This window comes from Megalobrama amblycephala, linkage group LG9, assembly GCF_018812025.1.
Source record: "Megalobrama amblycephala isolate DHTTF-2021 linkage group LG9, ASM1881202v1, whole genome shotgun sequence".
In the NCBI taxonomy this organism is placed as follows: domain Eukaryota; kingdom Metazoa; phylum Chordata; class Actinopteri; order Cypriniformes; family Xenocyprididae; genus Megalobrama; species Megalobrama amblycephala.
This window is the reverse complement of record NC_063052.1, coordinates 1,875,442-1,887,860: the sequence shown is the minus strand read 5'-3', so window position 1 is coordinate 1,887,860 and position 12,419 is coordinate 1,875,442. Positions and strand designations below refer to the sequence as shown.

General features: G+C 37.0%; 1 protein-coding gene across 1 annotated transcript in view; it reads right to left on the bottom strand.

Annotated features, from left to right (window-relative positions):
* Positions 1-632: 632 nt before the first annotated feature.
* col28a1a (collagen, type XXVIII, alpha 1a) overlaps positions 633-12,419 on the bottom strand; it is a 34,791-nt gene continuing 23,004 nt past the window's right edge. The window contains exons 18-35 of the mRNA XM_048201140.1: positions 12,088-12,156; positions 11,901-11,972; positions 11,307-11,375; positions 8,715-8,786; positions 8,040-8,108; positions 7,735-7,803; positions 7,580-7,648; positions 7,429-7,497; positions 7,247-7,315; positions 7,094-7,162; positions 6,909-6,977; positions 6,726-6,806; positions 4,487-4,522; positions 4,362-4,398; positions 3,716-4,267; positions 3,495-3,640; positions 1,714-1,954; positions 633-1,569 (exon numbers count right to left, since the gene is read on the bottom strand). Coding sequence (XP_048057097.1) covers positions 1,397-1,569; positions 1,714-1,954; positions 3,495-3,640; positions 3,716-4,267; positions 4,362-4,398; positions 4,487-4,522; positions 6,726-6,806; positions 6,909-6,977; positions 7,094-7,162; positions 7,247-7,315; positions 7,429-7,497; positions 7,580-7,648; positions 7,735-7,803; positions 8,040-8,108; positions 8,715-8,786; positions 11,307-11,375; positions 11,901-11,972; positions 12,088-12,156 — 2,031 coding nt within the window. The 3' untranslated portion in view covers positions 633-1,396. The remainder of the gene's footprint in view (positions 1,570-1,713; positions 1,955-3,494; positions 3,641-3,715; positions 4,268-4,361; positions 4,399-4,486; positions 4,523-6,725; positions 6,807-6,908; positions 6,978-7,093; positions 7,163-7,246; positions 7,316-7,428; positions 7,498-7,579; positions 7,649-7,734; positions 7,804-8,039; positions 8,109-8,714; positions 8,787-11,306; positions 11,376-11,900; positions 11,973-12,087; positions 12,157-12,419) is intronic.

Genomic DNA, 12,419 nt, shown 5'->3' with positions numbered 1-12,419 from the left:
GTTAATCACACTATATAATACAACTTTAACATACAATACTGTCCAAAAAAATTGAACACAGATGTTAAGCTTTTGCATTTTAAATACACGCACTTTCAAAGAGCAGTGATCATATATGTGATTGGTACACATAAATGATTCTGTAAGGATCAGTGCTAAAAGTTGGCCGGTACACAGTATTAGTAATTTTTGTGCAATGCTTTTCTGTTGCATATTGTAATGGTCTCTATAGTATCATCTTAGTCTATGTACATACTTTATAATACTTACATTGTAAAACCAAATAAAATAATCATGGATATAGAGAGGCATACACTTGTACAATAAATTTTAATTTTACTTTATACAGTTAAATGAGGGAGGGTCAATTTAGCAGAATTTAGCTTCTTAAAGGGATAGTTCACATAAAAATGAAAATTATTATTGTGAATGGCTGCTCAGATTTTGAAGACAAAGAAAAAAATGCATCCATCCATTAAAAAAATGAATCCATATGACTCCAGGGGGTTAATAAAGGCCTTCTGAAGCAAATCGTTGCATTTGTGTAAAACAAATATCCTTATTTAAAACTTTATAAAGTAAAATAACAAGCTTCTGGCACGACAGCCATATGCATTGCTACGTCCAAAAAGTGTCTTCAAAATCTGGGCAGCCATTCACAACCATTATAAACCTTAGGATATTTTTAAATATATCTCTGATTGTGTTTGTCTGGAAGAAGAGAGTCATACCTAGGATGGCTTGAGGGTGAGTAAATCATGGGATAATTTTTATTTTTGGGTGAACTATCCCTTTAACATTAGCTTTGAAGTTAACGTAATGCATTATTTAAGACATTTTTTTATTTTTTCCAAAAAAAAAAAAAAAAATAGTTTGCAGTTAAACAACAGTTGGCGGACTCCCTGCAGCATTGCCCTTGATGACTACATGATAACTCCAAATTATGTATATAAGCATATTTATTTATTTTTTGAAAACAAAGGGAATTACCAGCACCTCTTTTTTTTCCACTTCGAGCACTGGTAATGGTGGAGTTGACTACAGTTAACAGAAATATTTACAATGCTGTATTTTTAAGGATGCAACATACAGAAAAGGATTAATTAAAACAAAGAAATTAATAAAACTTTCAGTGCGACTATAGGAAGAAAAATGTGGTACTTCGAATATACATGTTATTCTCTAGAAAATGGAGCAGCACTAAGTCTAGTAAACAATAATTAAAGTAGTGTTGGCCCAAAGTCAAATCTGATCTATAGTCAGTTCCTTACTGTTCTCATAAAATACATGTACTACAATGAAATGCATAGTGCATGACTGCAAAGTTGACACAGCTTGTTAAAAAAAAAATCAGAAATCTGCTGAATGAAACCCTGTACTTCATTGTGAGGGTGTGTTATGTCTGCACACAAGCATTTCTACAAATGTCTTCCGTCTCAAAGCGGTTGCTGTTGCCTTGGCAACCACCATACCAGAATTGTGCGCATGCGTTGGCCTCCGGGTCATAGTACCACATCACCCTGTACTCTCTACAAGGCCCAGGATCCAATCCCTGCCTGCAGTCTACATCTGAAATACAACAACAACATACATCTGAAGTACTTCAAATTGAACAAAATCTGGTTTCAAACTAAATTTGTGTGTGAATGAATGTGAATGCTCAAGAAGTCACTAGAGATAATAGATAAATGTGGTGTAAACCAGTGCGTTTACCTTTCATGAAGGCACCAGGCTGAGGGGGTGGTGGAGGTAGAGTTCGTGGAGGTGGGCTGATTTTTGGAACATATCGCCAGATTATGGGCGTCTGGGGTCCTACTACTGAGATGGAGGACTGGTGTCTCATCTTATCTCCATTTGTGGCCTCTTTATTCCTAGGGATCCCATTGAAAGAGTCATCATAGTCATCTGGTAGCTGGGTAGAAGAAGTGGTCTCAAACTCTGTTGGAAGTGCAGTCTGTGATAAAGAGAATTTTTCAGACTGTATGGCATGTGGCATTGTGGCAGCACATCTCATTTAACTGGAAACAGAAGCTCTTTCCAGCAAAATATCGCCTTCAGCTGGCGTTTGGGTCATTTTATGTGCATGCTTTTTCTCTATATCAATGTTTCTGTTTTAATTTCTTAGATATTTGAAAAAAAAAAAACTTTTTATTTTAAAAAATACATTTAAAATATTTTTGAAAATAATGATTAGGATGTGTACACAGGAATTTAAGCTGTAAGGGAAATATGTTATTACTTTTTTACTTGATGGTTACGTCACAAAACTAACGTGAAGTTTTTCTTTTTAAAAAAGTATATTTTTTAAGTGTCATTTTTATGAAGTCATGGAAAGAAAAAAAAAGATATCATGGTCACAAATTAAGAATTTGTTACCATGACTTAAAGGTGGACTCAGTAGAATTTCAAAAACACTGTTTGGAAGTTAGTCGGGCCGACACCAACAACAAACATCTAACCAATCAGCATTAGGGGGTTTATGACGGTCGAGGAGAGAGAATGAGCAAGAGGGAGATTTGAAAAACAAACCAAAAAAAACAAACAAACTGTAGAACGAGAGATGGGACACAATACAAAAGAGCTCAAAAGAATATCACTGGAATGAAGGTTTATGACTGGGCAAGTGCTTTAGGACCCGCGCTTATATTAGAATAGCTTTCCAGTGCTGGAAAGAGCTAAGTGGGAAGGCCTGAAAACAGACATGGAGGCTGCTTTGATCCTGCTTCTCATGTAAGTAACACGGTTTTGATTGTCTGGAGCTGCTGTGATATTTGCGACTAACAACGAACGCTTTGTATTTACTCGTGTGTACTGTACATTCATTTCTTGTGCTTCCTTGTCATTCGTTCATCAACTGTGCTTTATTTTCGTGAAGCATTTTGTTGCGCATCAGCTGTGATAAAGACATCCACTCACATTGCGTGTGTCAGTGGCCAAATTGTGAAACCACTAGTTAAACCACTGCACACTGATGACCGCTAGAGAATGAGGTGTTTAGCGTCATTGTTGGTGCATTCGCCTCGCAAGCCAGCAGCGATTGGGCTGGGGTTCGAGACCCCCCGAGCAGGGTGGTTAGGATTGGAGTGTGAGTTTTGGAGGTGGAGCAATGAAGAGAGGGGTGGGTTTGTTTGGGTTGATTTCAAATATCAACAATGTCCAACAGTGTAGTTCAAAATCTACTTACCACACCTTTAATTCATGGCCACGTTTGACAAATTCTTTCATCTTAGGTAAATCATGTCCACGTTGTTGTACTAACATTTTAATGTAGTTAAATCATGGCCATGATTTACCTAAAATTCAGGAACAAATCCTAAGTTTTTGCTCACAATATCTAGTTTTTTTCTCCACATGTCATGTGCAGGGCTTGTTCCATTTTAATTTTACTGAAAAGCTGAATATTTTCCCATAAAAAAACATTTTGCTAATGAATTTATATAGTCTTGCAAGATTAGAATTTATTACTGACTTTCTGTAGAAGTATGAAAAATGACCTCTGTGACGAAATAATCACTGGTGGGAGCCTCAGTTCTATCTGGAACTGGATCAGGCCGAAATGGAGGGAATGTTTTGCCATTTGGGCCGAAGAGCGTTCCATCATCACGGTCGCAGATCTGACTTAGCAGTTTATTCTCCAGTGCTGAAAAATCGCAACAAGTTAGCAAAAATATTTAGCCAAATACACCACATTTAAAAGAAATATAGGAGTACGTACTGTGCAGTCTCATGAAGTCAATTAAGTAGACATAATCTTCATTAGGATCAGATGCCAAAATGTTCATCTCTTTCTTAAACTCTGCATACTGGGAGTTACTGCTGTTCATTATACCAATCGCAAAGATTTCAATCCCAGCATTGTGAGCCTCTTCTGCAGCATCTTTCAGCCTCACTGCATCACGTTTGTCGGCCTGACCGTCCGTCAACACGACCACAACCTTTCTTACACCAGGCCGAGCTGCTTGGAAGAGCTGAGTGGCCCGGCGGATGGCGCTGCCTGTGAAGGTGCCCTCGCCGAGGTACAGCATATTGCGCACAGCAGTTTTGATGTCTGTCTGGTCAGACAGCTGTTGTAGGCTGGCGACCACCACATCCACATGACTGTACATCACCACCCCAACACGTGTGGCTTCATGGCTCACGGACAAGCGATCGATCAGAGCATTCACAAAGTCCTTCACCACTTCAAAGTTCTCCGGTCCCACACTCTCAGAGCTGTCGATGACAAAGACCAGCTCCAGAGGACTCGTCCGGCATTTCACACCACATCCTGAGACAAAACACAAAAAAGTAAGTGCCTCCACCTAACACCGATTAAACAACATATATAGTTTTGTGTTTGAATGGCAGGGATGGTTACATACCACATATTTCCCGGATTATTCTGATCACCTCTTCTCTCTGCGGGGTGAAGTTCAATGTATGGTATTCATTCAATATTGGTAAGTATTCTGATGACAAAGTTTTTATGAAAAATATTTTGACTCACAGATAGGCCAGGATCTCCCTTCTCTCCTGGTTTTCCCTATACAATTTAAGTTGAATTTTATTAGTAATAGGGTCATTTTTCAAGGTATATTCTATCTATCTACATATATATAAACTGAATTAAAGGTGGGCTAAAATCTGTTGCGGTTCCATTAGAGTAAAGGTGCGGTCACGTGTTTTAATGGACGAAATCCAGTAATTTTATTAGCATTTTACAGGTAAAAAAAAATTCCCCATGCAAATTTTGCAACGTATTCAAGTTCTTCACGCAGATTCGCAACAAAAAGGTTCTTGGTTTGAAAGTGATATCTGTGTGAGTAGTGCTTCATACAACGCTACATTATTGACAATTTTTTTGCCTGCAAAATGTTGCAGAAATTTTGCTAATGTGTCTGCACTTTAAGACATGATAGTGATCAACTAACAGATGGTATACTGTATAGCTGCAAGCCGAAGCCAAACTGTCTTGATTACTTGATCACTTTTGTGTTTATCATTGTTGTGATTTCATAAGAAATTTTGTATTTGTAGCACATCCAGGACTAGAATTTGATGTACTACAATTTCGAAACAGTAGGGGCTTTCACACCAAATAGTTCTAGGAACTCAGTTATAGGAACTAGCCACTAGGATAGTTCCCTGGGAACTAATTTCTCCCCCAGGCCATGTTCCTGGTTGCATACGCACTGGGAATAGGAACTGTGAAGCAGCCGACAGGTAAATGCCGTTATCGCTATTTTCCATGTTCGTGAAGTAAATATGTTTACACTGCTTTTTAAAAATGCCGGGTGCCAGTGTTTGACATGCATTTGACCAATCAACGTACACTTATGTCACTGATAGTTCCTATAGAGCTGGTTTAGACCCCTACTCTGAAGAAGGAGGTAATTTAGTTCCCCCAAAAGGAGTTCCTAGAACTAAAATTGTTCTTAGTTCCCGCGGTGCGAACACGGCAAAAACCGGGTTCTTCAGCCAATAGTTCTAGGAACTATGAAAAGGTTCCTCCGGTGCAAAAGCCCCTAGTGTTGTAGAACTGGACTCAGTCTTGAGTCTGCGTTCAAGACCATGGGGCCCTATTTTAACGATCTAAACGCAAAGTGTAAAGCGCACGGCGCAGGTGCACTCAGGGCGTGTCCAAATCCACTTTTGCTATTTTAACGACGGAAAAAATGTCCGTGCGCCTGGGCGCATTTTTGAAATGGGTTGTCCCTATTCTCTTAATGAGTAATGGGCGTAACGTTCAATAAACCAATCAGAGTGTCATCTCCCATTCCCTTTAAGAGCGAGATGCGCTCGCGCCATGGCGATTTGCTATTTACATGGCGGAATTTGTTGGCGATGAGTCAGTTAATATATATGTGTGTGTATTGGCACGATTGTTCAATTAATTAGCCAATTTCGTTCATCATTATAAGTAGTAATAGGCTGAATTGAAAATAGGTAGCCTAATTCTAATACACGCAATGACTATTCATCATTACATTTTTATATTTATGTAGCCTACACAATAATATTCTTTTACACTGTAATCCTTTTGTTTTTAATATTTGGCATGTTTGTGTGATGCGCATCCCTGTGTGTAATAAGCAAAGTCAACGCGCACTGTGGACGCGCCCAGAGGCGCAGTTTCTACCAACGCGCTCTAGCAAAAAAATATTGCGTCATTGACTTTAGACTTTAGACCAGGTTTGAGTTGGTCTATGGCGCAGTCTATTTTCAGCTCCTTAAAATAGCAATGCGCCGGCAATGCGCCTGAACACACCTCTTTTTTAGACCAGCACGCCCATGGGGGCACTAACTGGCGCAAATGCATTTACTAATTTAAGGACGTGGCGCTGAACGGGAAAACGCGAATGGCGCCGGACGCAAACTAGCAAACACACTTGCGCTGCGCCTTGCGTCGCATTGCGCCGGGTGTATTATAGGGCCCCATATATGTTCATGGTCTTATTATGGACTTGGGAGAATTTGGACTTGGTCTTGACTCAAAATCAAGTCCAGTCTTGAATACTACAACATTGTAGATGCGTTATGTGGTCTGTGGTCCGTTCAGGCCTCTGTCTTGCCTTGGACTAAACCTTCTTCTGGCCTCAACTTTGACTCTGACTCAACCTTTACAGGTCTCAGCCTGGACTTAGACTCAAATTAGCTGGTCTCAACTACAACGCTAACCAAAAAAACATGCAAACATAAACTGGAAATAGAATATGAACCTTGGCTAACTGGAAACTGGATATTACCTTGGCTCCTGTTTGTCCAGGCACTCCATATTCTCCTCTCTCTCCTTTTCTTCCGCGCTCCCCCGCTAGACCTCTGTCACCCTAAATTCAACAGACTTTATGTTGTTTTTGCTTTTGAACAGTAATATATTATTAACTATACTGACATATAACACAGTCAGTCAGTGTTTGCTTTTCTAGTACCTTCTCTCCTGGCAGGCCATCACCTGGAGGCCCTCTTGGGCCAGGGGTCCCTTGAAACCCAGGGTCTCCCTGTGATGACAAAATGTTTATTTAATGTTCTAAGCTTTTGTATGATAATGTTATGTTTTGCTTTCTGTCTAAGTTGAAGAGCTACAGTATGAGGCCTGCAGGCCATGAGGTCTTACCTTGGGTCCCTGAATTCCCTCTCCTGGAGGGCCTGGAAGACCTGGAGCACCAGGCTGGCCAACTGCACCCTAAAAAAAATCTCATATGAATTAAATCAACATAGAACATACTGTATGTAGAGCCAATATGCATTTTAAGTAGTGATACTGAACCTTTGGTCCAAGCAGTCCAATTCCTGGAGGCCCTGAAGGGCCAGTAGCTCCAGGTGAGCCCCTGTCTCCCTGAAAACAACAACAACAACAACATCAATTTAGCAAGAATGCTAAACTTAGCCAACTTTCTGAAAGCTAGAAAGTCAGCAATCATTCATTGTGAATTGCATAATGACCAATACCTTTGGTCCAGGAATTCCTTGTCCTTCAGGTCCAACTTCACCCGGCAGTCCAGGCAACCCTGGAAGCCCCTGAGAATATATCATATGTATAGATATTACTGCTTTTGTTTTCTGTGTTGTTTGTATTATAGACTTTGTCTCCTTCACGCACCTGTGGTCCGGGGTAACCCTCCCCCTTCATTCCTTGTGGCCCCACTGGTCCTGGACTTCCTCTGTCACCCTGAAACATACCAATGTAGATTTTATTAGCTAACAAACCTCCTATTAAACTATATGGTAAAATGTCTTTGTCATTGTCTATATAACCTTAGGGCCTGTAGTCCCAACACCTGGCTCTCCAACAGGACCAGACGGGCCTGCAGGTCCTGGCTCACCCTAACAATAAATATGCAACCAGCATAATGAGGAACCGCATATGTACAGTACACACAATATTGTTTAACATTAGGTAAGAATGCAAATATTCAACCTTGTGGGCAAAAGTTATTTTCACTAGCTCCACCCACCATTTCTCAGCTATTTATCTTTAGTACAAACAGGATATTACTTCTTTTTACACTTTGTGTAAATAGCATTTATCTCTATTTGCACTTAGTGAGATATATACGTACCTTTGAACCAGGTAATCCTCGACCCGGAGGTCCAGGTAACCCCATCATACCTAAACTTCCTGGTTCTCCCTATAAATTAAAGATATATATATATTTTTTCAACAGTGTTCATTTTTAAAAATGTTCATAGCGTACATAAGACAATGAGTGGTCATTTTAGTTGTGTATAATTTATAAAGAACTGTAGTGTTTCTGTACTTTGAGTATTTCTGAATACTTCTAAAGTATTCTACTTTGTAGAAATTTTATTGAAAGTGTAAATTACAATAGTGATGAAATATAATTATAATTAAAAATATAATATAGGCACTTTTGAAAACAAGTAATATTTGTATTTAACAAAGGTAGGTATTAAAATAATCAAATCTATTTCCAACAAGTTTCCAGTGACAAAGTCCAGGAAAAATATTTTCGATTTTCAATGTATATTTATAAGTTAATGAGTTTCTGGATGAATATTCTCACAACCCAAGGATAACCGTTAAAGGACTGATTATGAGCAACCATAAAAGTGTACAAATAAACCCTAAAGACCTTTTATGAACTCTTTAAAAGTCGTCAGATCATGAAATATGACATTCCAAACCTCTAAACATGATGACCTGGACATTAACCTCCACATTCCCAATGCAAAAACCAGATTTTGTGTTTAAATGTTGACACTGTCCCACCAACCTTGGCCCCTGGGGGTCCCGGTGCTCCAGCACTTCCTGGGAGACCCCGAGGTCCTCTGTCACCTCGGTCCCCCTGTGGAGAGATTCACAATTTAGTGTGTTTATGTGACATTTTCCACTTCAGTACATATAGAGAAGACAGTATTTGAGATTATTCAGCTTTTTGATCATAGACAAACTTTGAGTTGAGTGACATGATGCAGTATTGTATTTCAAACTCAAGCCTCATAAATACACATGTAAGATATTAAGATATTATATTTTGCATAAAGAAAATGAAGGCTGTTTTTAGGACTTTGAATTTAAAGACATTTACTTTTGAGAGATTTTATAATTTCCATTATTTAATGTCGATGTTACTGTCTCGGTTCTGTTTAGTTATTTTCATTTTCATTTACTTTTATTTTGTATTCTCTAGTCACATGTGTGTCCTTTGTCTTAGCTTCCTGCCACTCATCTGTTACCATGGACACTAACTCAATCATCACAGCTGTTCATCATTTAGTTCATCACCAATGTGTATTTAAGTTCCTCCTGGTGCACTCTTCAGTTTTTTGGTCACGGTAATGCTAAGGTTGTGTTTCTTTGCCTGTCTTGTTTGGATTTTTGTGTGGATATTATTAAAGACTGTGTTTGGATCATCATCATCTTCCTCGTTGTGAGTTTTACTACAACCCAGTGTGATAAAGACATGATGTTCAAAAATATTTTATTTAAAAAAACATTATTTTGAAAAATAATTCTAAAACAGTCTTTTTATTAAAATCTGCATTAATTAGAGACAGTAGAACAAATACTATCATACTAAACACTGTGAGGAAAATGTAAAATTAAAAAAAAAAATGTTATTACAACATTACTTTTGTTATGTTTTTGAAAGAGAACTTTTATGCTCACAAATACTGTATTTATTTGATTTAAAATACAGTAAAAAATTATTTTTAAATATTTTTACAATTTGAAATCACGGTCTTCTATTGTAATATATTTTAAAATGTAAATTATTCCTGTGATGGCAATGCTGAATTTTCAGAAGTCATAACTCCAGTCTTCTGTCACACAGTCCTTCAGACATCATTATAGTATGCTGATTTGGTGCTCAATAAACATTTATTATTATAGGCCTAATCAATGTTGAAAACAGTTATGCTATCTAATATTTTTGTGGAAACTGATTCTTTGATGAATAGAAGAGTCAAAAGTACAGCATTAATTTGAAACAGAATTATTTTGTAGTATTATAAATATCTTTTTTGATCTATTGAATATATCCCTTTTAAATAAAAGTGTTAATTTAGGTAACACTTTATTTTACAGTGCCCTTGTTACATGTTATTTACTGTAACTAATAACTAATTACTAATAACAGTAAATTATGCATAACATTAAACCAAACCAAATTGTATAGTAAGTACATGTTGTTAATTAATATTAATTAGTACCTAAATGTAATTAGTTACAATGTAACAAGGACACCTTAAAATAAAGTTAATGGTAGCATATTTTATTTTGATATCATTTAAAATACAACTTGGACTTGGCCGGATTTTGTGAGATTCAGTCCTAAACTAAATCATATAAAATCCGGTCTCAGATCATTTGAAATGGTTACAACCATAGGGTTACAACCCTTGTTAAACTGATACTGCACTGTTCTCAGAGAATGAATCAATGTTTGTATTTTTACCATAATGTAAAGCTTGCATTACATGGCAGGATATATTTTACTCTCACTGTCACCCAAAAGGGCAAATATTGACTCCTGGACAGTGTTGGGAAAGTTACTTTGGAAATGTAACCCTATTTAAAATGTAATAAGTAGTGTAACTATTTCAATTACTTTATTAAAGTAATGTAACTGAATACATTTGATTAATTTTTGATTACTTTTCTAAATTTCTAATGAATGCAGGGCAGGGTTAAACATACAGTAGTACTCAACACTGATTACTGTCAGACAATCCTTCACTTGTTTTAAGATTATAATAATTTAATTTTTAAAGCACAGCCACCACAAAATCAGACTTTAGCACCTTTTTTTACTTTGAGATCGTTCTGAGGTTAACAAGAAAAAGTTTAATAGCTATGATGCCATTTTTGAACAAACAGGTTATAGCCTAAACCTTTCAGTGGCAATGTGAAGTGATGTATTTGGCAGACGTGATGTGCTGCAAATTCAAACAAGTGAACCAATCAAAAGCATCAGAATAGCATCGCTTTACTAAACAGCCTTTAAATGGCAGGAGGCATCGTGCACATTAAAAACAGGCAAAGCCACAAATGAATATTATTCAACATACCCTAGCTTTTCACAGAAATATTCAGATGTAACCCCCTTTGTATTCGTTAACATTTTCATAAGTAACTATAATTTAATTACACATTTTTTCTCAGTAACTGTAATGGATTACAGTTACAGTAATTTTCTAATTAAATTACATAACGCCATTACACCAGTTACTCCCCAACACTGCTCCTGGACTCAATGAATGTACAAATCACTGTTTAACCATAAGAGATAGTTTTCATTTATAAATTGATCTGTAGAATTGTGGTAAGTAAGAAACCTTTTTAGAAAGAAACGTCATTGTACCTTCTCACCGGGAATTCCTTTCCCAGGTGAGCCCTCAGGACCTCGTGCACCAGGTAAACCCATCTCACCCTATAATGAAAAAAGACAAAATGCCCAAGTGAGTAAACAATATAAACAGGAAAGCAATGCATGTGTGCTTTACTGAAGCTTTCCTGTATTTGCTATCATAAAATAAGAACGTGTTATAATCACAGTGGCCCCAAAAATATGTAGACATTTAAGCCACACCATAAAACGTATGACTTCAAGGCCCGGTTTCACAGAAAGGGCTTAGCCTAAGCCAGGATTTAGCCTTAGTTCAATTAGGGCATTTTAAGTAGCTTTTGTAAACATTCACTAGAAAAAAAACATTGCTGGTGTACATCCTGATACAAAACAACAGCACATAATTTAAGATCTGTCAGTGAAAGTTATTTTCAGTTAAAACAGCTCAAACATGCATTTAATCTAGGACTAGCTTAAGTGAAACTGGGCGTATATGACATTCATTAATTTTTAAGTATGGCTTTAGTGATGATCCATTGGTTAAATTTTAAATAAAATCATAACCATTTTACAAGAAACCTGTAACCCAGGACATTTTTCCCATTGTACCTTTGGACCCATAGAGCCATCTTCACCTGGGATGCCAGGAATACCTGGAGCTCCATCTGGTCCTGGTTCTCCCTAAAATCAAGAAACCACTCTATCACTGTTACATACAATGTAGATCATATTAAAAATATTGTAATATATAGATATATAGATATTTGGTTTGTAAGGATATTGAAATTGTACATACTTTTGGTCCTGGTTCTCCTATTCCTCTCTCACCTTGTAGGCCAGATTCTCCTGGAAAGCCTTGATCTCCCTGCGAACAAATTAATACAGTCACAATTTATACTGATAATCACACAAACCATTAATGGAATTGTCCACCCCAAATGAAAACTATTTTTGAAGGTTTTAAACAGTGTTATTTTAGTAGTATTTATATACTATTGTTTTATTTTAATATCATTTATCTTAATATTATTTTTATATATTTCTATATAGCTTTAATTTGTATTTATTTCATTTTTAGTAATTTTAGTTCTTTAAAGTATTTCATTTAGTTGCTTTTCACATACAGAC